At 38.1% G+C, this 25,169-nt stretch overlaps 1 protein-coding gene across 6 annotated transcripts in view; it reads left to right on the top strand.

The window, feature by feature from the left end:
* SENP7 (SUMO specific peptidase 7) overlaps nt 1-25,169 on the top strand; it is a 155,739-nt gene that overhangs the window by 95,458 nt on the left and 35,112 nt on the right. For all 6 annotated transcript variants that reach the window (XM_075542603.1, XM_075542606.1, XM_075542604.1 and 3 more), the window contains 8 exons: nt 1,016-1,134; nt 5,729-5,910; nt 6,636-6,978; nt 7,760-7,920; nt 11,626-11,772; nt 19,487-19,520; nt 22,715-22,894; nt 24,219-24,481. In XM_075542603.1, coding sequence (XP_075398718.1) covers nt 1,016-1,134; nt 5,729-5,910; nt 6,636-6,978; nt 7,760-7,920; nt 11,626-11,772; nt 19,487-19,520; nt 22,715-22,894; nt 24,219-24,481 — 1,429 coding nt within the window. The remainder of the gene's footprint in view (nt 1-1,015; nt 1,135-5,728; nt 5,911-6,635; nt 6,979-7,759; nt 7,921-11,625; nt 11,773-19,486; nt 19,521-22,714; nt 22,895-24,218; nt 24,482-25,169) is intronic.

Here is a 25,169-nt window from a genome sequence, read left to right on the forward strand (position 1 = left end):
GTTTCATTGGTGCTATAAATTTGTAGTTCTGTTAATCTACTACTATTATTTTTAATCTAGGTTCCAAATTTTTGCCGCTATGTGTTCTTTCTAAGAGCTTTATGGTTTTGAGTTTAACATTCAAGTCCTGGATCTGTTTAAAAGTTAGTTTTTATGTGTGGGCCCTGGCTCATTTTTTTGCCTGTGGTTGTTCAGGTTTTCCAGCATTAATTGTTGAAGAGACTGTGTCTTTCCCACTAAACAGTGGTCCATAGAGGAATGAATTTATTTCTAGCTTCTGAGTTTTATTCTACTAGTCTGTGTTTTGATCTGCTTTGATGGCTGTCGCTGTTCAGCATGTTTTGAGGCTGGGAAGTGTGAGGCCGCCTACTTGGTTGTATTTTATCTTTTACTGTGGCTATATTCTTAACCAAATGAATGTACCTAAGGTTGATGAAGCCTTCTATAGATAGGCTTAAAAAAATTCTAGACTATTTTTCATTTCATTTTTTTTCTGTCTGAACCATGCTTCAAATAGAGGAGTGAGCTTCAAAAATGAGATTAGAATTTTTTCATGGCATTTTTGAAGTCCCTTCATATTGACATTTTGTTTGAACTCATATTTGTTTGATTTATACATGGGCGCATGCTTGTTTTTTTGTGGTACTCTTTTTCAGGACTTTTACATCTTAACCATTGTGACTTAATAGTATTATTCTCTCACTCGTTTTTTACATGTATGCAGTCATACATACAGTGTGAATGATATCTTATTTGTCTTTTTCTTTCTTTTCCCCAAACCCGTGGGCATATAATGGTATTAAAAGGAGGATGAGGTGTTGTTAGACCTCAAATCTCAGTGCAGTGTTGTTTCCACTGCACAGATTCTAGGCATTGTCTATGGGAACGAACTGTAAATTACTGTTTATTTGTTTCTTTCCCCCCTTTTTCTTCTGGCTGTTGTTGAATATGCCAGTTTGCTTTTAAACTCATTTAGGCTTAGAAGAATTGAGTATAATGTCATTCTGTTTTGCAGAAGTTCACCCTGGAGTAAGACAGCAAATAACAGATCTGCAAAGCAGACCGCACACCCTAAGAAGCAAAGAGATGGTGATGATGGCATTTCTCATGCAATATCTGACACTCAGCCTAAAGGTTTGTGAACCTCGGGAAACTGGTCGACTTTGAATTTCTGCTTAATGCATTTCTAATAATTCAAAATGAAGAAGATAGTACTACATTGAAAACATGTCAAAATAAAGGATTATCTAGCAACACAAAGAAGGTGCTAATTTTATTATATGCACAGTAAAGTATACATTTATTAATTTCAAATATTAAATTGGAATAGTCTGTGTGGGTTTTAGAGAAATTTATAAAGTTATAATGTTAGTTTAGTTATTTCTGCTTGCTGTCTGTCTGAAAATTGATATTACAACTTACTGGATTATTATTAATAGCTTTCCCCTGACAATCTTCCTACCTACTTTATCATCAGAACTTCTCTCAGTTCTAGGAGGGGCCACCATTAGAAAATTTAAATGCAAATACATCCCAGACATATGAAAATTATTTGTAACCTCTGTGTATTTAAGGTTATTGAATTGACTTCCTTTCCCATTTTTGTCTTTTATTTAATTTCAACGGACTATTTTACGAGAATTTGAAGTTAAACTACTTACTGCATCAATTTGTGAAATTGACATGCACAAGAATCTCTAAATTATGATAGCTTTAAGCTAGTGGAAATACTTCATGTTTTGAATGATTTCACAAGTATTTGTAAATATTCCAAAGAAAAGAAGGTTCTTCCCCACAGACTCCAGGTCAGATCAACTCCTCAGTAACAGAAATGGGAGTATTGATACCAGGAGGGTAGGGGCAGGTGGAGAGAGGAGGTGGAGGTTGGGGGAGGCGGGGAAAGGGAGGAAATAATCACGTGGGAAGGGAGACAGTGGTCAGTATAAGATAAGAAATTAATAATAATTTATAATTTATCAAGGGGTCAGGAGGGGGGAGGGAGGGCAAAAAGAGGAGCTGATACCAAGGGCTCACATAGAATGCAAATGTTTACAAAATAATGATGGAAACATATGTACAAATATGCTCGCTACAGTTGATGTATGCACTGTTATAAGAGCTGTAAGAGCCCCCAGTAAAATGATCTTAAAAAGAAAAGAGGGTCCTTTAGTGACATATACAGAATTCTTTGCACTTCCCTTGGGATATACCTTTTTTTTAATTAAATCATTTTATCGGGGGCTCATACATCTCTTATCATCCATCTGTCCATCTGTCCCTCCATTTGTACATTCATTGCCCTCATCATTCTCAAAACATTTGCTCTCCACTTAAGCCCTTGGCATCAGCTTCTCATTTCCTCCCCTCCCCATCCTTTCCTGCTCCCCCCTCCCTCATGAATCCTTGGTAATTTATGAATAATTATTGTTTTGTCATATCTTACACCGTCAGATGTCTCCCTTCAGCCACTTTGCTGTTGTCCACCCCCAGGGAGGAGGTTATAGGTAGATCCTTGTAATCGGTTTCCCCTTTCTATCCCACCTTCCTACCACCCTGGTCCTGAAGGGATCATCCGCCCTGGAGTCCCAATGTTTCCGGTACCTATCTGCACCTGTGTACAAACTCTGGTCTAGCCAGATTTGTAAGGTAGAACTGGGATCATGATAGTGGGGGGGGGGGGCGAGGAGAGGGAAGCATTTAGGAGCTAGAGGAAAGTTGTATGTTTCATCGTTGCTATACTGCACCCTGACTGACTTGTCTCCTCCCTGCAACCTTTCTGTAAGGGGGTGTCCAGTTGCCTACAGATGGGCTTTGGGTCTCTACTCTGCACTCGTCCTCATTTACAATGATGTGATTTTTTGCTCTTTGATGCCTGATCCCTTCAACTCCTCATGATCACACAGGCTGGTGTGATACTTCCATGTGGGCTTAGTTGCTTCTGAGCTCGATGACTGCTTGTTTGCCTCAAGCCTTTAAGACCCCAGACGCTATATTTTTTGATAGCTGCTCACCATCAGCTTTCTTCACCACATTTGCTTATGCACACATTTGTCTTCAGCAATCATGTCGGGAAGGTGTGCATCATGGAATGCCGATTTAACAGAACAAAATGTTCTTGCAATGAGTACGTACTTGATTGGATGTCCAAGGGACATAACTTTGTATATATTGTTTATTAGTAACATTTTTTATAGAAAGTAAAAAAAAGCAAACCATGCATGTAATTATATAAACAAAACCAACTGAAACTCTTATGAAGGAATTCTTTAGAACAAGCATTGTGATTTTTTTTTAAAGGCTGGTAAGTCTCATTTTGATTCTTAGAGACTAACTTTTATTTGCTTATTAAGTGCTATCTTTAAGAAAAGAGTGTTTATTTATTTTCATGTGAACTATATTTCCAGAAATAACTTTCTTTAATTCCCAAGTAAACATTTAAGTAATTGTCAAATGGACTCATCCAGTGTATGGCTCTCACTTCCCACTTTCTCCCTGGGAACCGTGGGAGTAATTGAAGAACAGTTTTGATCTGTGTCTTCGCATACTAGTGACCGGCGTCAGTGGAATATTAAAGGAGCAGCAGTGAGAGCACTTGATAAAAGTAGCATTTTATAACCCTCTGACATTTCTAAAGGACTTCACAACAGAGTACTTGTAAGAAAATTCACTCTTAGGACTGTTGGAGCTCATAATGGCTACTCTGCTACAGATAGTATGTCAAATATTAGTTGCTTAGCCCATAAATACATGAAAATTTTGACTTAAACTCAGGTATGCCATTCCTTTGTAGTTTACTGTGTGGAATTTGCACTTGTAAAATAGTACATTTGAAATGCTTATTCTTTTGTTTATGCAATTTTTTCACCTTTAAGTTTTTACATGCCAGTAAATTTTGTAAGTTGAATTGAATGTTTATGTAAGTAGAATCCTTTTTTTACACTGTGGTTCTATATAATAAGATTATTCCTATTTCCCGTGAGACAGACTTTGCTGCTGTGCAAACAGTAAATTGTTTGAAGGTAAACTATTGTATAGTAGTTTTTCTCAAGTCCCTTTCCATTCATCCTCTTTGCTGTAGTATTTCTGGTTAGAAATAGTGACTTGGTATAAAATTTATGTCTATAAATTGTATTTGATGTCCTTTACCATCCATTTACAATTTTGTAGATAAAACTTAATGTGCTTTTCAAATAGATGTTGTTGGTTTGTGGGGAGATTATTTTCTCGGGGGACAGAGTAAAGCAGGATTTCTTTGGAGCTTTAAAGGCTGTGGACTGCCTCGGAGCCCTCCCCTGCGGTTCTGTCCAGCCCCCACCTTCTTGAGCACTCACAAAGATAGTGTGTTATCACAGATGCTACTTATTATGAATCTCCTAAGCTAGAATTTGGGGAGAAGACATTTGGAACTGAAGGACTCTTGGTGAATGACGGGAGAGGTCAGTTTAGTCAGTGTAGATTAACGCTGTTGTGATTGCAGTAAGACTGCTTTGTGGCGTGCTGTGTATTGACTTTGAACAGACGCTTCTGTGATGGGAGTTTAGTCAGCAGAGTGATTCCCAATAACACGTTCCTTAGATCTCTTTGAAAGGTATGGTTGGACATGCACTATAATGGGTAATCGATTCTATACCGTCTCAGTCATAGTTGACATGGTTTTAAAATGATGTTTTCCTGCCTGAAGAGGGGAGCAGGACTTCCTTCTTTGTGGGGTAGCTTGTTGGAGATTTGAAAGGACAGGGCCTTGACTGTTAAAAGAACAAACCAACTGTGATTGATTACATATCACAGTCTGCTGCTAGAGGAAGGCAGTTTGACTCCTTTTCAAAGAGCCTTTGTCTGCACTCTGCTCTTAGAGTGTACACGCCTTTCCACGATAATCTCTCTCCCATCCTCAAACACTCCCCGAATCAAGAAACAGTTGCCAGAGGTTCGCAGACAACTCATGGCGACCCTGTGCCTTCAGGTTTTTTTTTTTTTTTTGGCAAAGAGAGTTTATTTGTTAGCTAGAAGCCCAATGTGCAAAAGGGAATCCGCCTTCAGGTTTTTTAATGATCGATCTTTTAAAAATAGATCCTCACCAGGATATTCTTCCAAGGTGCCTCTGGGTAGATTTGAACTTCCAGTCTTTCAGTTAGTAGTATAAACTTTCATTGTTTGTGCCACTCAGGGACCTGTTCCACAGATATATATATATATATATATATATATATATATATATATATATATATATATATATATATGAAGGAGCTTCAAAAGTTTGTGGAAACAATAATATTTTTCAATTGCACTTTTTTCACAAACCTTTTCAAGCACCTTTTAATAATTTAAATTTTTAAAAGGAAAAAAATGATTTTAAAATCTCAATTTTCAAAACAACACTTTAAAAGATGTTTGAATAATATTATAAAGATCTAAAAAAATACACTGCAATCAAATACAGTTACAGCCAAAGGAATAAATGTATGCTCTGCTTTGGTTACTAGAGAATACTCTCTTTTTATGTATTTTTTTCATTTCAGATTTATTGTATAGTGAATGATGTATACAACTTTAAGTATCGACCCCTTTGCCATTCAGTCTGTTTCAACTTTAGAGTTTATTAATGGAATTATATTTTAATGAGCTCTGGAAGAAGTAGAACAATTTTGAGTATGCATTTGTAATCTGTTTTGAAAGTAATTATTTTGCTACTCTGGGACCATATTTATGAATGTTTTGTCTTTTTAAGACTTGAATAGCTTAAGTAGAGGCTGTGATTATCTTGAGAGGAGCAGATCCAAGAATGAAATCAATTCCAGTTCCAAAATGGAAGCCACCCTGAGTTCCAGGAAGACAAAGAAAAGGCTGAGAAGTAATGTATCTGATTCTCATAATTTGGCTTGTTCTCTGGATAAGACGACAGACCAGACAGTAAGTAGTGATATATAAATGCAATAGAAAATAATGTGTTAGGATAAGACTGAGTTGACTGTGACCGCATAGCCTTTTGCTTTGATTGTCATATGGCTTTAGTGATTCACTTGCCAATTTTTTCAAGTTTCTGTTTATTTGGTATTTAGGGTATTTAAAAAAGTACAGATCGAATATGTTACCTGTTTTCAGAAATTTATTACATAATTAATAACAAACCTAGTAAGAATTTAGTTTTAATCCTTTGCTATTTCAGGACCCTGCAGTGCCTTTGGGTCATACTTCATACAGAGTAATAGAGATCTTGAAGAACATTGTGATTTTCATATGGCTATTTTCCTTAGTTTTAAATTTTTGCTTTTGTCACTAAGGTAGTTCACATGCCTTGTTACTTTTCATAAATGAAAATGTAAAAAAAAAATTCTTTAAAGTTAGATCTTGACTCCAGTGTTAAGACATTTTTTCCTCTGAACTATTTTTTAAAAATTGGGCGATTCCCGTGCCCCACCCTTTTAAAAATTGTTTAGGGAGACCAATTGGTTCAGCAGATCAAACCCTACGTTTTTATATTTAGGAAACATTGTTAAGTATAATGTAGTCTAATCTTGTTTATGTCATTTTAAAAGTGATGTAATACTTTGCATTATTTTTTATTTCAAACTTAAAAATTAGTGTAATAGAGCTGCATTATAGAAATGCTTTTTTCTTTCCTTGTGTGCCCTTAGGCTCCACAAGAACAAGAAAATGAGTTGACAGTATCCATTGAGTGTGAAGAGTCTGGTGAAAGCTGTCACCAGAATCCAGACCTTCTTGCAGTTACACCTGAATCTACCGAAAGTGAATTCACCCAACCACCCTTACTCAGCAGTCAGGAGTGGACTCTGAGTGCTGCCCCACAATGCACCTCTGACTGTTCAGCGGCTGGAGCGCCTGAGAACCCCGTTCCCAGTGATGCTGTGGGGAATTCTTCACTGATTCAGAAGGATGGGGATGAGTTGAATGCAGTTGAAGAGCCTCTTCAAAATGAACAGAGTGAAGGGAACCAGCCATTGATCTCAGCTGAACCAAGTAAGTAACAGAAGTATAAAAGACAGTTTAAGTCCTTCTTAGACTAGTACACTGTAATCAATCCCATGAAAGTTTAAAAAAACCTATAGCAGTTTAAAAGGAGCACTATTCTTATTTTCGTTGATACAGCTGACATACAGAGTTTAAATCGTTATTAATCTTGACCTAGTTAATTGTTGAGTGATCCGTAAAATCACATAGTACAGAGAGCTTTCAAGATTCTTAGGGATAGTCAGTGACTTGGGTCACACATCTTTCTGTAGCTTTCGTTTTAGAGTGATATTTGTAAAACATTGTTTGATTCAGAACTTTCTGCGCTCTCCTTGCTGTGCCCATTTAAAAACCTGTATTCACGGGGAGGGAGGAGCAAATGAGGAGCCGATGCCAGGGTCTCAGCTGGAGAGTGGGTGTTTTGAGAACGATGATGGGAACATATGTACAAATGTGCTGGACACAAATGATGTCTGTACAGATACTAAAAAGAGTTGTAAGAGCCCCTCATAAAATGATTAAAAAAATAAAATCCCGTATTCTCCAGAAACGAAAGTTGTGGGTAACTTAAATAAACGCATCGAGACTAATATATGACTTTTAGGAAAATAGTATGTAACTAGTATAGCTCATGTAACTAGTATAACTGGATAATAAATATGCAGTTTTTGAAGATTCTTTTTAGGACTAAGCTTAATGGGATTATGAATGATAGCATGCATTGATTAGGAAGCTTTCTTGATGATACTTGATTATTGTAGCATATTTAAAATGCATGCCTCCTTTTCAGTTGTCGTTTCCAGTGATGAAGAGGGCCCTACCGAGCAGGAGAATCCACCTACTCTTCAATTACAACTTAAGCAAGACTGTGAAATCACTAATGAAAATGAACGTGCTTCTGAAGCAGCAGTGTCTGTTGAACTACCTTTGATTACAAGTGAATCTCTGCAGGTAATTAATTTCTGAATTCTCACACATAATTTGTGAAAAATGCACTGTCAGGTCTCTCAAGCAGAGTGTTTTAATAAAAATTATAACATTTTCTTAGTTTGAGTTTTGACACAAATTTCAGGTTAGTCTCAAGGAAACAGGTGATCTTGAGTTTTGAGGTAAAAGGATTATAAACAGTCCCCACTCCTCCCATGCCCCCCCCAACTTTATTTACGTGGTTGCAGTCTAAATGTTTGGGGGTTTTTGGGGAACGATTTCACTATCTTTATTGTAGTTTCCACCAACTTTTAAAAGGCCCATTCTTTTTTTCCTTTTTAATGATTTAATTGGGGGCTCTTACAGTTCTTATCACAATCCATACTTAGTCCATTGTGTTAAGCACAGTTGTACATGTTGCCATCACTTTCTTTTTTTAAAATAAATCATTTTATTAGGGGCTCATACAACTCTTATCACAATCCATACATACATACATACAATTGTGTCAAGCACATTTGTACATTCGTTGCCCTCATCGTTATCAAAATATTTTCTCTCCACTTAAACCCTTGGTATCAGCTCCTCATTTTCCCTACCCTCCTCGCTCCCCTCTCCTTTAGATGCTATTAAAAAATAATAATTTTATTGGGGCTTGTACAACTCTTATCACAATCCATACAAACATCCTTGTGTCAAGCACAGTTGTACATTTGTTGTCTTCTTCATTTTCAAAACATCTTCTACTTGAGCCCTTGGTATCAGCTCATTCCTACCCCTACCCCCACCCCCCTGCCCTCCTTCCCTTATGAATCCTTGATAATTTATAAATTATTTTCATTTTCATGTCTTATACTGACCGGTGTCTCCCTTCACCCACTCTTCTGTTGTTCATCCCCCTGGGAGGGGGTCATATGTAGAGCCTTGTGGTCGGGTCCCCTTCCCCTCCTGCTGTCGCCCCTCTCATTTTGTTGTCCTGAGGGGTCATCTGTCCGGGATTCCCGGGGTTGCCGGCTCTTCTCTGTAGCCGTGCACGTGCTCTGGGCTATCCTGATTTCTAACGTAGAATTGCCGTCATGATAGTCGGGGGCGGGGGAAGCAGTAAAAAACTAGAGGAAGCTTGCAGTCTAAATGTTTAAGCATTTTCTAGAAACGAGCACAATTTTCCAGTGTCTGGTTTTACAGTATTGTGACTATTAGGAATTATTATTTTTCTTATATACCAATAAGGTAGCATAAAAAGAAGAAAATATGGGTCATGGAGATAAACATATCTGTATTTATAACCTGAATGTGCTATTTAGGCAAGTTACTTAAGTACTTAAGCTTCCTCTTATATATGTTAATTAATAAGAACATCTGTGTATGTGCGTGTATAAGCTGAGTTTTTCAGCACATTTTTAATTCAGTTTTTGTGGTTAAAATTAGTTGTCTTGGTGATATTCAGGTTGGCTTATACGCAAATATATATAGTACCTCATAAGATTATTGTGAATATTAAATGAAATAGCATATGAACATATTAAAAACAATTTGAGAAACTTGTCAAGTTTGGTAAATTCTTTGGCTCTTAGAGAAAATAATAAATACAAGTGACTTTTGATATAATGTCTGCCAATTGTGTTTTTGATAACAGTGCTTTGAAGAGTATAGATCTAAATTAAGGTGTGAGTCATTTGTCTGTCAGTTTTTATAAATACTCTCAGGTATTTTACAAATCCTATCAAGAGTATAAGCACTCTTGATCCTATTATTTTCAATGATCACTAGTGCGTAATTACTGTAATTTATTAGTGTGTGCTGTTGAGTAGTCTTAGAAGTGGTTCTTCCCCAGCATACCATGAAAAGCTTGGCTGGAGCTGTGACGACAGTTTGGTGGTCTGACGATCATTTATGGGCCTTCTTGTTGCATTGAAGACTCCATACATAGATCACCTCAGCAGGCAGGTTCTCTATTTTCACTCACATGTAACTGTTCTTGCCAGACTGGGCTAATAACTTCCTTGATGGCTTATTCCAGTTGCTGTTGAGTCAGCTTCTCTTGGTACAAGTGTCAGAATAGAACCGTGCTCTATAGGATTTCCAAGGGCTTCCTTTTTAGAAGTATATTGCCAGGTCTTTCTTGTGAGGTGCCTCTGAAAGGGCATGGGGTTTTCAGCCTTTTAGTTAGCAGTTAACCACATTAAAACAGTAAGAGTCTGCACCCCTCAGGAATTCCCCTTGATGGCTCAGTTGGGTTTTGTAAGTAAAACAGCAGTCTCTGAGTGCAAATTTCTATGTTAGTTACAGTTGCCTTGGTAACACATAAGGTCTCCACAGTGCTGTTAAGTTGATTCTGACATATAGTGACAGGATAGAATAAGAGCTGCCTCATAGGATTTCCAATCTGTAATTTTTTACTGAAGCAGACGGCCATATGTTCTAACTGCTGTCTTCTCAATTAGCTATTGAGTGGTTAATTACTCTGCCATCAGGGCCCCTTCATAAAGCGAAAAATTCCGTCTAAAATGATCAAATTATAAGAAAATTGAAAATTGACAGGATATGCTCATAGTCACAGCAAATACCATGGAAATCGAGCAAGATCTATAAAGCAGAATACCACAGCTGCCTACCCTCTTGTTAGAGAATATAGTTTGGTTATTTTGGGAGGTATCTTTAGATATCAAATGTGATGTCTGATATTTTTTTTTCATCCTAATCTTTCATTGTCACTAAACTATATATGTCAGGTTTCTGACAGTAACCACCTATTGTGGATTCGCCTTCCTCTTTTATTTAGGGAATAAAATAAGTAGTATTAGCAAACAATACAAAATAAGAGTAATAATTTCTTTTAAGCTAAGTGGCATTGTGAGCTGGATAAAAATAGGGATATGTTTCAAATGAATATTTATTACATGTGCTAGAGGTAAGTGCATATGCATAATATAATTACTTAATGGTGATTTATTTGGTTATTTGTGATTTTGGCGTAAAAGAAGGCTAATGTGCAAAGCCTAGATAAATAGAGGGTTGAAAAAAGTCACCAGGAAATGTTGTAAAATTCAGGAGAGATTGCAGGAGACAGCCGCTGCTGAGAATCCTGGCAATCTATTGTAACTTAAACGCAGAATTATGTTGTGTTTCAGTAAAGGGAATGTGGTTTTTGAGATTTTACGTAACTTCTGGTTAGCTTTCTATGTACATAGAACATAATAGCAAAGCATTTAGATTAGATTCAGCAGAAGGTTTTTAGGTACTGCTAATGTAAAAGTGCAATAGTTAAGACTAACATCTTCTTTTATGGAACCAGTTTTATGTGGCTGAAATAGCACTTAACCAGGCAACAGAAAATCTTGCCCAAGCATTTATTTGTGGATGGAAAACAAAATAACTACCTCATGAAGTGATTGTGGGAGATTGAAAGAAAGAAAAACTAAAACACAGTATAAATTTTAAAAATGACTGAAATTTGTAAGAGGATATTAAATGTGAAATTATAGCTTTGATACAAAGGAGGATCTCTTTTTAGAGCTTAGGTTTATAGAATTTTGAATTTGACTTTTTAAAAAACTTTAATCCTATTTAAAAAAAATCTAGATTACAATTTGTTCACACCGAAAAGAGTGAAAAATCCTTCACCAATTTTTTAATTGTAATTCATATGGAAATTTTACATTTAAAATCATTTTTAGCATTTATGTAATACTTAGGGTTATATGCATTTTATAATTTATTCCTTGCTAGGCGTCATCTGAATTATATCCATATAACCCTGTCATGGAAAACATTTCCTGTGATATGCCTAGTAATGAGATGGATCTGCAATTGGATGTCATATTTACCTCTGTTTATATTGGTAAAGTGAAAGGAGCAGCTAAAGGTTGTCTTACAGTAAGTACACTTTCTTTGAGTTTTTTTCTCTTTGAGTCTTGCATTTTTAGAGAAGGCTTTTCCAGTGTTTCTGTGTTTTTTTATTTTAAGTAACATAACTAATAGGATTGAGATTGATTAGACACGGGCATTTTGAGTGTTTGGAATTCGTTCACGTATTTTGAAATCAGCATTTTCTCATCTCACAAAAATCACACTAATTTCTAATTAATGGAGAGAATCTACAGCAAACATTTTCTTTTAGGTCTAAAAGTTATTTGATGGTAAAACAAATTTGGATTCAGAGTACAGTTTAAAGCCCCCCTACCCCAGAATAGAAAAACAAAAGATGTATTTTACAGATTGAAGTTACTGTAAACTGTTGTTGTTACCGTGCTCACCATTGAGTCGATACTGACCTACAGTGCCCTCTGGGCCGCGTCGAACTGCCCCACGGGGTTTTCAAGACCCGCTTTCTGCTTTCCCAGGCACTTCTGAGTGGATTTGAACCACCGACCTTCTGGCTAGTAGTTGAGCATTTAAACAGTTTGCACTCTGAGTTCTCCATATTAAATTATTAAGGATTGACATTAATCTGTTTTTCCACCCCTTGTTTTCTTTTCTCAGTGTTCCCCATCACATACTGTGTCATGAAGCCAAGCTTAATTTTATTCAGTTCCTTATGTTTATCTCCATATCTGCCCCTGGAAATCCGAATAATCTTTTAAGCTTTTATCTGAAATAACTGCTACTTCTTCCTGGAAACATTTCTGTTCTTCCCAGTCAAAACTAATTTCTCCATTTTCTGTGTACTTACGAGGGGGTACCAAAAATAAATAAAACGTGGAATTTTTTGTCCTCATAGCTATGCATTTAAATTTTTTTTTTACAAAACAACCTTATCACCTTCAAAGTAATCTCCATTACACTTAATACATTTGTCAAGTCTGTGATTCCACTCTTGGAAACATTTTTCAAACTCATCTGTTTGGATGGCTGACAGCACCTCCCTCGTTTTTTTTCCTTTGCCTCTTCTATGCACCAAATTGCTGTTCTTTCATGCCCCTCTTCATTCATGGCAACAAAAGCAGTCACACGGAGGGAGGTCAGGTGAGTAAGGTGCATGGGCCAAGAGAGGCATGCTGGTTTTTGCCCAAAACTCTGGCTCACTGAGATGGCTGTGTGAGCAGGTGTATTGTCATAGTGGCAGAACCAGTCCCCCTTGTGCTTCAAATCAGGCCTATTTGTCACACACGGTTACACAGTCTTTTCAGAACCTCTTGGACAAAAAGCATAGTTAACACTGACCTGGGGGAACACACTGCACATGCCCTAGGAGTCAACAGTTTCATCTGTGTGGCGAGCTTACGGACGCCCAGAACGAGGTTTGTCATCAGTCGACATTTCACCGTTTTTGAAATGAGAAAGCCACTCACACACTTGGGTTTTTCCCATAGCGCTGTCCTTGTAAGGTGTGTTCAACATCACAACAGTCTCTGCAGCATTTTTCTAGAGCAGGAAGCCACATTTCACAGCTGCATGTTACTCTCTTACATCACCATCACAAAACCCCGCAGTTTGAATGGAAGGAACTACTTTGATGAAGCAATGGACAGAGAGAGAGAGAGAGAGAGAGCGAGAGAGAGCGAGAGCGAGAGCGAGAGCGAGCGCGCGAGAGAGAGCGCGCGCGCGCGCGAGAGAGAGAGAGAGAGAGAGCGAGAGCGCGCGAGAGAGAGAGCGAGAGCGAGAGAGAGCGAGAGAGAGAGAGAGAGCGAGAGAGCGAGAGCGAGAGCGAGCGAGCGAGCGAGCGAGAGAGAGAGAGAGAGAGAGAGAGAGAGAGAGAGAGAGAGAGAGAGAGAGAGAGAGCTCCGTGCTGTGTAACAGGGAAAACGCCTACTAAGGAAACTGCCCAGCAGAGCCCTTTGCTTCTCTGTTCTTTTTTGGTGGTCCCTCGTGTAGCACTTTGGTTGTGTACCTGTTTTAAGATTTATTCTGTGGGTCTCATAAGTACTTACCATGCGTTCCTAACATCTCTATTTGACTTTTAAGTATTCTACATAGTTCTATGTGTTTTATAATTGCTTATAATATACTTAGCACTTTTTTCTAAACATCTCTATTTGACTTTTAAGTATCCTACATAATTCTATGTGTTTTATAATTGCTTATAATATACTTAGCACTTTTTCCTAAATATCTCTATTAGACTTTTAAGTATCCTTCATCATTCTATGTATTTTATAATTGCTTATAATATACTTATCACTTTTTTTCTAAACATCTCTATTTGACTTTTAAGTATTTTACATAGTTCTGTTTTTTATAATTGCTTATAATTACTTATTCTTTTCTAAGCATCTCTGATTTTTAAGTATTCTACATAGTTCGGATGTATTTTATAATTGCTTATAATTACTTATCATTCTTTTTGAAACATCTCTATTTGACTTTTAAGTAACCTACAACAATGTCAGGCTTGCTTCACTTTTCTACCTTCTCTTCTACAAATAGTTCAACCTAAGCAGGCAGTTTATAAACAAACAGTTGTTGAGTTACAATGACTAATACACCGAAGTAATGTCCAATTTTTACTTAGGTTATTTTCTAGACATTTTATTAGGATTTCTAGGGATAGGGCATTGAATTTATAGGTTTAATTGAAGAGACATACATTTATTTTTGTTATTGTTAAGTTCCATCGAGTTGATTCCAACTCAGAGACCCTCTGGGACAGAGCAGACCTGTTCCATGTCTTTCCAGGCTGTAATTTTGACAGGAACAATTTCTAGATCTTTCTTCAATAGAGACAGTGATTAGCAGCCTAATCATTACACCAACAGGGCTCCTTATGATTGACAGTATGGTAAATCTACAGTGGAAGTATGTACCAGGAAGGTGCATATGGTAATGAGTACCCCTATCTTTCCATAGGAATCAGGGAACACAGAGAAGACACATATGATTTAAACATGAAGTAGATGTTTGCTTGATGTCCATGCAGGCGAGGGCCCCATCCCAATAGAGTAAGCATCCTGTCCCCATCCTGGCAAATGCTGGGTCCTACAGTAATAGTAGCTAACAGTGTAGGCAAAATTTGGTTGATAGAAATCATAAGAACAAGTGGTTTAATATCCTATAGCTACTGGTTTTAAAATATAAATGATTTGGGTATATTTGTACATAATATTATAATTATTTCTCTTTAAGAAATTTCAAAATTCCTTTTTGGAATTTTCTCCCCATTTTGCCTTTTTACTTTTAATTTCAATGCTAGCCAGTGTTTTTGTGTGTGTGCACGTTCTTTGTGATGTCAAAAGGATGGATAAGCTAAAGATTTGATAATGAGTATTAGCCAAGGGGGAAAAATTCAACGTCAATATTAAATAGTAGAATCTCTAATTAGTCGATATTTTAATGATGCAATTATACAATCAGGTGAGTTTGTTAAGGGGAAACCAAAATGCCACAATTGAATAAAAACATTGTAAAGAACGTTTGTTGCTTATCTAGTGACAGATGTTACTGATTATCTGGTGTATATCATTCTATATTCTTATCTATATAAATATAAGCATGGGTACATATGCAAGGGGCGGGCATCCCAAACAGTTTATGGAAAACTGGAATAAAAAGATAATGGAATATGTCCATCAACTTCTTAATACCCTCTTATGCACATGCACACCTACATGTATTTAAAACAAAAGAATACTGTATCATACATGTGATTTTGAAACCACCATATAGACTCATGTATAAGCTGACTTTTCCAGCACATTTTTAATACCTTTTTTTTTGTGGTAAAATTAGGTGCCTCGGCTGATGTTCAGGTCGGCTTATACTCGGGTAATATATGGTAACCATAATTTAATTCATTTATGTATTTTGGGGAATTCCAATAGGTCTTTAGATTTCCCTATTTGATGTTTACATTGTTTCAATATAGGGGACTGCAAATACACAGTAAATGGCACAAAGTAGGCCTTAAAATTGCCTGATGTTTGTTAGATCATTTCCTATAATTGAAATAAAATCTTGTGTTCATAGGAAAGTGATTAAATAAACTAAAGTTAATATCAATGATGTAAAATGTATACTGGCTAATGAAGATTGAGAGGAATGCTATAAAAATCAAAGCATTCTGTGAGGCTGGAGAGTAGATAAGTACTTTTAAAAATAAATGTTATTAGTAAATATGAAAAAGGAAAAAAATTTAAGGAATTTATTTAAAAGTTAAATACTTTTTGGGTGTTTCTGATTGTGTTAGTCTGGGTATGTTAGAGAAACATATCCACAGACACTCATGTATCAGAGAGAGTTTTATATAAAGGGTAAATGCGCATCAAGAAAACATCCCAACCCAGTGCTGCCCAAGCCCACCAGGCCAACATTGACCCATATGTCCAACACCAAACACAAAGTCCTCCTCCATCTCACAAAACAGACTCAGTGATGCAGGAGGAAAGTCAAATCAGTGAATGTGTAAGCATCTCAGCACTGGCAGGGGTCTCCACATGGGTGCTCCAGCACCCAGGGCTGCATCGGGTAGGTGCATGCAGCTTCTCCTTGGGGGTGTCTTGTAGGAAGTGAGACTTGCCAACTAAATCAGGGAACTGGCTAAGGCAGCTGCACCCTGGTCCCACCATTACAAAGCAAGAGACCTGAGAACTAGAAAGGTGAGGCTCACTGAGTCATTTATCCCTCCACCCTTCAATTAACCCCACGTGCTATCAGCAAGGCTGGCACAATAAACTAACTCACTGATGCTCAGTAATTTAGAAATTAACCCAGTCTCTCGCCAGTGGTTCTCAACCTTCCTAATGCCACGACCCTTTAATACAGTTCCTCATGTGGTAACCCCCTCCCACCCCAACCAACTATAAAATTATTTTTGTTGCTACTTCCTGTTTTGAATTGGGCGACCCCTGTGAATGGGTCATTTGACCCCCAAGGGGTAGTGACCCACAGGTTGAGAAGCGCTGCTCTAGACACTTAATGAACTGAAGTGCCTACTATGTGGTAAGCATTGGTGTAGACTGGAGATACACTACTCACGTATTTTAATAGCTAATTTGCAATTTAGCCAAACTAGAAAAGATCTTTGGTTGAAAACTATCATTTTCCTATACGTGGACATTTAAGATTATGATTATTTACCGATGAGAATGTTGCTTAGGATGTGACCGTTTTCTTTTTTTTAAAATCGTGACTGCTGATAACAGGAAAGATATTAATGAAATATACACTGTGTTCAGAGAACTGTAATAGCAATGGTAAGAAGGTATGAAATAGCTTTTAGAATCAGCTTTATTCTAAAGTTAAAACAAGTGTGTATGATTTCCAGCATGAGGTTACTTCCCCCTCCCCCCAACATTAATTGGGAGTTAAACTTTCCTGGTGATGGGGTTTTACCCTTCAGAGCCATCAGCACATTGGCTCAAGCACCCTGTGAAGTGGTGAATGGCATGGGAAGCTAGGCTGGGACAGGATCCTCGAGGATGGAAGAGTGTGGGAAAGGAGTGTGTTGAAAGTTGAGGTGGGTTGAGCTGCTTCTCCGCTTTATAGTCTTGTCTTGGTTGGCATTATGCCTCATGTTTCAGTAGTGACCACACCACACCTCAAAAGCAAACACCCGCTACACTAATTTTCAAGAACTAGTTTTTGAAAGTTGTGTTTTATGAGATCAAAGAACCCGTGCAATATGTAAGAAACAATTTGTTAAAGGAATATATGCCGTACATATTTATGATAGCTATTTGAAAATTATAGAATACGTTTTACTTAACTAGATTGAGTTAGAGAACTAAAGATTCTTAATCAGATGCTTGTGTCTAACACAACACATATTGAATAGGCAGCAATGATTCCAAGTACTTTAAATATGTCATCTCTTTTCCACCTTAGAGCAACCCTCCCAGTTACAGGTGTGGAAGCTAAAGTTGAATGAGGTTTAGTAAGTTTCCTCCGGTTACCCACTGCACACACACATACACGTGTGCACCTGCAGGGCAGGATTTTAACCCCAAGCTCACAATTTAAATTAATATACTTCTACTACTATGAATTATACATTGATATTAGTGAGTTTATTTCTGAGTCCATGATATATAATAATTATTAACTGGGTAAATGAAATGAAGTTAAGTAAACATATTTTCACTGAATATTAACTCTTGTGGCACTCTGCTGACAATTTTTTTGGTTGACAGTTAATTTAGGTATATACGAAAACCATTTTCCATCACGCTTTGTGTTCTGAGACTGCTTCTTTTTTGCCAAACCGTGTTATTAGGAGCTAATCCACACAGCATACCATTCTGTAGTTCAACTATGTCAAGCAGTAGTGTTCAATTTCTATCACAGTCAGTTTCAAAACATTTTCTTCCTTCTTGAACTCCTTGATAGCAGATTGCCTTTACCCCCCCCTCTTCATGGTGCCCTCCAAGAACCCCTATTCTAGTGGTTATCTCTCCAGGCTCTTCAATCCTTGGCTTCATATACTAAAAAACAAAGCAAAAACACCTGAGATTCGAGAGGGCTACCTACAAAACACATCAGGGACAAGCCCCAATGTTGTGGAAAAATAACAAAACGCAAGCCCAGAAAACTCAGAAAACATTGAAAAGCAGATCGGGCCTAAAGTGTATCAGAGGGGAGATCACAGTGACAAGGGTTTGATCCGCTGTAGTCATCTTTCCAGTGCGACTGTTCTTATGGTTTAAAAAAGTCAAAAATAGACTTACCATAGAACTAAAGCGCATTCATTTGTCACTAATCGGAAAAACAAACTTAAAAGCACACGCCTCTTTCACAGAGCACATGTAAGCTTTAATTATTATCCAAGCAACAGGTAAGTCGCCACTTGGAGAGATTAACAAGGAACAGCAACCCTGCCACGTGTGTGTGTGTGTGTGTGTGTGTGTGTAATTTCTGGTCAGAAGGTAGTCTGTAACGTGGAACCACGAAAGACGAAAGCATTAGCAGGGCTCATCATTAAAGGGTGTCCTGGCTTCTGGCCATGCCTCCTGTTGTGTTCTGCACAAAGGCGCCCTACTTGTGGTCTTGAATGCCTGACCCTTCGTTATTTTAGCTGTTTGGCATGAACGGATCTTTTACTTCTACTTTACTACAGTGAAAGCAACTTTTGATTGTAGTTGGATTCACCAGGTCGTTTTTCTACAGAAACAGACTATTCATGCCTGGTGGAACACAAAGCGAACCGTTTTGACCCTTTTAATTTCTCATGAGAACGAATACAAAACATGTAGCTGTGTACTGGCAGTTTGTTTTGTTCAGCAGTCTCGTGAGCTTGGCTGTTAGTTCATGCTTAAGAGAATGTTCACCTTCTGAGCTGCCAGCTTCTGAATCAAACCTTATTTTGTGGTATATACTTAGTGGCATGTTTTTCAAAATCACTGCTTCCTTGAAGTCTGCTGGTAGATTTTCTGGATACAATTTAACTTGGTCATACTTGTCTTTAAATCTTCAGAGAACATTTAAAAATATATATTACTGATTTTATGAATGAATATACTGAAAATTAAATTTTTACAGAAGTTTTACACTTACATACACTCTTTACCATGAAACATTTTCATGGTTTATTGATAAAAGGGTTTTTAGGATAGACTTTGAATATGTATTTGTGGTATGAAAAAGAGAAAAAGTAAAAAATTTCTATAGTAATACATTTTGGGTAGTAACTAAATTTTTGCTTTTTTATTTTTCCTTTAAGTTCACGACAAAGTATGTTAAGATTCCATTTCAAGGTAAGCTTTCATTGTCTTATGACCTATTTTCAGTGTACTTTTGAATATAAAATAAAACAAATGGATAGTGAGAATTCTGAAATGCTTTTCTAACCATTTTTTTAAAAAATCATCTTATTAGGGGCTCATGCAGCTCTTATCACCATCCATCCATCCAATTTGTCAAGCAAGCACATTTGTATGTTTGTTGCTGTATTAGTCTGGGTACTTTGGGTACTTCAGAGAAACAAATCCACAGAAACTCATGTATAAGAGAGAGTTTTATATATAGGTTAAGTATGCATCAAGAACACATCCCAACCCAGTGCTGCCCAAGCCCACAAGTCCAACATTAACCCATATGTCCAACACTAATCCACAAAGCAGACACAATGATGCCGACTGCAGGGGGTAAGCAGACTCAATGAATGTGCAAGCATCTCAGCGCCGGCAAGGGTTTCCACACAGGTGCTTCAACACCCAGGGCTGCATCGGGGTAGGTCCATGTGGCTTCTCCTTGGGAATGTCTTGCAGGAAGTCAGCCTTGCAAGCTGAAGCAGGGAACTGGCTAAGGCAGCTGCACCCTGGTGCAACCATCACAAAGCAAGAGACCCAAGAACTTGAAAGGGTGAGGCTCACCAAGCCATATATCCCTCCGCCCTTCAGTTAATCCCACATGTGTTTATCGGACAGGTTGGCACAATAAACTAACTCAATCCACCCCTTGCTAACCTGGCACCTATACATAATTCTTTAGCTTCACAATTGCAATTAACATCTTCACCTTAACCCTATAATCCTGTGAATTTTTTCTCCCACCTATGAAAGTTTGTAAGCCAACCATTTCATGCCTTTATCTCCCCCCATTTTGGTTGTCCAATTTCTATACTGCCCACTTACATCAACCCAGTTCTCTGAGAAGGCAATCATATTTTTCGACATGAAGAGTCTTCATTCCAATTGGACCTTGTGAAGTCTGCATCCATGAGCAATGTCAAATCCGGACAGGCCATTCATAAAATCAGCAACAATATGCACTAGTTCACAGACTCAGAAATCTCCAGCAGGTTAGGTTCTGGTCAACTCAATGTGGGCTGCCTCACTTAGCCTCCACAGGGTGCTCATTGGTTGCCTTGCCTTTAGACCATGGGCTCTCACCAATATTCAACAAGCCTAGCCCCCTCAAGCTAGGTCACGAACCTGAGACCAGTCAACCTGCTCTCGTCTTTCTTCCCTATAAACCAACTCCACAGGTGTCTGTGGCCCAAACTCAACCCGTCTCTTTATTGCTGCATTTCTCCCACTTCCACTCAAATAGATCCAGGTGGTCACCTAGCAAGCAATTCAGCCTGCTCACAGGCTCCCTTTAACATTCAGTCCCAGAGAGGAGTTTTCTTCATGGTTCCAGACTTTATCCAGCTTCTGACAAAGACTACTGGTTCCTGAGTACTCCAAAGCACTGGGTGGGGCATATTTTTCTTTGCAGATGTGGGCTAAACCCATCTAAAGATAAAATTTTAATAGCTGAAATCAAGTGGGCTTACAGACTTTCTATTTTCCCACTTCCCATTATTTTCCCCAGAAAAAAACCAAGTAAATAGTGTGGCTTTATCTGACCTCTGGCTAGACAAAGAAGAAAAACTTCCATGAGGGAGAGGTCAAACAAACATCTACTCTCCATCTTATGATTTGTTTCTCTAGTACCCCACTCCCAAGGTACGATAATGTATTAGTCTGGGTATTTTAGAGAAACAAATCCACAGAAACTCATGTATAAGAGAGAGTTTTATATATGCATCAAGAACACATCCCAACCCAGTGCTGCCCAGACCCACAAGTCCAACATTAACCCACATGTCCAACACTAATCCACAAATTCCTCCATCTCACAAAGCAGAGACAATGACGCCGACTGCAGGGGGAAAGCAGACTCAGTGAATGTGCAAGTATCTCAGCGCCGGCAAGGGTTTCCACACAGGTGCTTCAGCACCCAGGGCTGCATCGGGGTAGGTCCATGTGGCTTCTACTTGGGGATGTCTTGCAGGAAGTCAGCCTTGCAAGCTGAAGCAGGGAACTGCCAAGGCAGCTGCATCCTGGTGCAACCATCACAAAGCAAGAGACCCGAGAACTTGAAAGGCGAGGCTCACCTAGCCATTCATCCCTCCACCCTTCAATTAATCCCACATGTGTTTATCGGCCAGGTTGGCACAATAAACTATCTCAGTTGCCATCATTATTTTCAAAACATTTTTTTTCTGCTTGAGTCCTTGGTATCAGCTCATTTTCCCCTCCCTCCCTCACGAACCCTTGATAATTTATAAATTACTATTATTTTTTCATGTCTTACAGTGACCGATGTCTCTATTCACCCACTTTTCTGTTATCTGTCCCCCTGGGATGTGGTTATATATAGATCATTGTGATTGCTCTAACCAGATTTTTATAGTTCTTTTTCTGTATTGAATTTAAACCCAACTATGGCAGTTTAATGATGTACTTCATATTTACTAAGTTTTTTATAAAGCAACTTTAAAAGGAGCTAAGATGTTTTAACTTAAAAACAGCAAAGCATTCTTTTAATGCCTTTAAATTAAATAGTAAAGGAGCTCAGTTTTCAGCCAAACATTAGGCAGAAAAAGGAATTAGTAGCAGTCGTGAGGTATGCGGGGCGGGGGTAGTGAGAAAAGTGATGATACGTGAATGAGGGAGATGAAGCAAAATGTGTATGAATTGTTGATGTCAAACTGATTATCTGCTCTGGAAGCCTTCATCCATTTCCTAGTAAAAAGTTTTCAAAAATCTGAATTCCTAAGTTTAATTGTTGCTTTAATATATTTAAATCCACGCCTTACTGTGAAGTTGTTCTGACTCAACAATCCACTGGGACAGGGTAGGGCTCCCACAGCTCTCCAAGGCTGTAAATCTGGTTTGAAGATGACTGTCACAATTTTTCCAAGGACCATCTGGTGAGTTTAAGTCCCTGACCTTTTGGTTAGCAGCCTGCCACTTAAGCACTATGCCACTTGGTAAGTATTTTAGCCCTTCCTAATTGTAACTGATGTTTGATGTAATGGTACTTTTATTACTTGGAATACTTCAGCTAACTGTAGGAAGTAGTCTGGAAATATATTTCTTAGGCACTTTGCACATGATCTTGAAAAATAATGTATTAAAAATGGCCAGTTTTCATAAGTTGCTATTTTTGTGTGTTTCAGTGTCCCTCCATGAGGTTTCATTGCTCGTGGACACTGCCCATTTGAAGAGGTTTGGCCTGTGGAAAAGCAAGGACGATGACCCCACTAAAAGGAATCATGCTATCCTTTTCCTCTGGCTTTCTCCAGTTTATCTCCAAGAGATTCAGACGCAGTTGGAAAACCCTGCATTAAGCCAGCAATGTGAGTACAAACTGAGTTCTGAACTTTAGGATTACCTGAAAAATCTAACATAAAGCAGTTATTTCATTGAATTAAATTTTTTATTTTTTCATATGTAAAAATGATTATATTTACTTACATTAATTTATTCTAGTAGTTTTATTCAACTAAGTAAAATTTACTTCAAATGTAAAAAGTATTACAACCTTTTAGGTAGTTGTCATCTTTTGCTAACTTTTTTATGTTTCTTATTCTTGTTTCATAATAAACTAGCAGAGGTAATCTCTAGTAAAGTTAAGTAAAATATTGAAGTCTTTAATTTCAACATTTCCTATAATTGCTCTTAAAAAAGTGCTATGGACTTAGGGCCGGCCAAGTGAGTTCAGTGGCTGAGGTGGGGCACCCTCTGCTGGGGCCTCATAACCCAATTCAGACTACTCTCCCCCGTCATCTTAGGGAAAAAAAAGTGCTAGGTTTGTTGATACATCACTCCTCTAACCCTGGGTTGAGACCTCTCCGCATAACACTTAAGGGTACAGATAGGACGCCCTTAAACCATGCTCCAAGTTCTTAAAATTCCCTTCTTTCATCTCCTTACCTCCTCCCTTAATTACTACTGATTATTAAATATGGTAAGTGGTAATTGTTTTAAACTTTAAATTTAGTTGCTTTTCTGTTCTAATTACTTGTTAGTCAGAGAAGCCTGTGACTACATAGTGCAGAAGCTGAGGAAACCTAAAAAGGTCTGAATTTATGATGGAGCTGAGCTGTAAAAGTTCATGGGCAAACCCTGTGATCTTTCCGTGACTCTTCTCCGTGGTTTGGAGCCCCTTTCTAATCTCTAGTAGGGTAGAAGAGAATGATTTATGGGACCATTGTTAAAATGGTTGTTAATGCAAAGTGATTTTGAGGGAGATGTTTGATTTTATAATTTCTTAATTGATACGATATAGGGAGGAGGCTAGAAAATTAGTAGTTGATTAATTTTCACCTATGCATTTCTTTTAAATTCGTTAACAAAGGTATCCTTAGCACCTGCTACTAACTGCTCGGCATTGGAGATGGTGGCAGGCCGTCCCTCGGTGGAGTGCTCCTTCTGAAGTCTGAGAGCACGAGTCTGAAGTGGTTGGGTGTTTGTTTGCCTGGGTTGTTACCTGACGTACAGAAACTACGTTGCTGGGTTGCATTCCAACTCTCCTGTTGTTGGGAGGTGCCGTAGAGGCGGGCAGACTCAAGGCTAGCCTGAGTACAACACAAGTCCTCGTCGTTAGAATAGTAGTTATGGGATCACTTCCTTGACAAATAGTGCCATGAATAAAGGGTTGGTTTCTTTCTTCCTCTATAGCAAAGTCCAGTGAATTTATTTTCCTTGAGCTACATCATCCTATTTCACAAAGAGAAGAACTGAAATTGAAAGACATCATGACAGAAATCAGTACGACCAGTGGAGAAGTGGAGCTTGCTTATCCATTGTCTTGGATCCAGGCATTTCCTTTGCTCCAGAGCCTCTCGTCAAAAGAAAGCTCTTTTTTTCACTATTACTGTGCTTCAACTTTTTCTTTCTCCACTGCTGCTGTTGAAGAAATGAAGGTGAAATCAGTAGCTCAGGTTAGCAGTTGATTATTATTGCTTGTATGGGTGTTGGGTAAAAGTATTCATGGAAATTAGGCTAATTTCAAAATGCTCGCTTTTGCTGGAAGGGTGCATGAGTCAGTCTGAAAGAGTCCCGATGTCAAGCAAAGCTGTCATAGTAGACCAGTAAAACCAGTAATGATAGTGTAAGATTATAACGACAGAATAAAATAAATACCCCGAGTCTATATTGGTGTAAATAGGTAACTAAATGAATGAAGAATAAGTGGAAGGATTACTTTTTCTCTCGTGAACGTTTCCATTAATTGAGTGTGAAAGGAATGAGGGAAGTAGGAGACTGCTGTTAAAGCACCTGCAGTGATTGTTGCAGACAGGCCCATCAACGGATGCGAAAGTCGACAGGTGGAAATTTCCAGAAAATTCCGTTTGTTTGCAGTTTCCAGGTAGTAATTCCCAGATATTAACACAAAAGGAAAATCAATAAATTTACAATAGAGAAACTTAGCAGAAACCACCTTAAGCAAGTGGCCAAAGTAAAACTCACCAGTAGGACATCAGCATAACGTATAGTCCTGATCTCATGCGCTGAAAAGGATGCCTGATGTTACTTCTATGATATTGTTCCCGGTAATTTGGATCCTCCATCTGATCATGAGGAAAATCAAGATAAATTCAGTGGAAAGCAACTGACTAGCACTCTGCA

Source organism: Tenrec ecaudatus, chromosome 2 (genome assembly GCF_050624435.1).
Source record: "Tenrec ecaudatus isolate mTenEca1 chromosome 2, mTenEca1.hap1, whole genome shotgun sequence".
Taxonomy (NCBI): domain Eukaryota; kingdom Metazoa; phylum Chordata; class Mammalia; order Afrosoricida; family Tenrecidae; genus Tenrec; species Tenrec ecaudatus.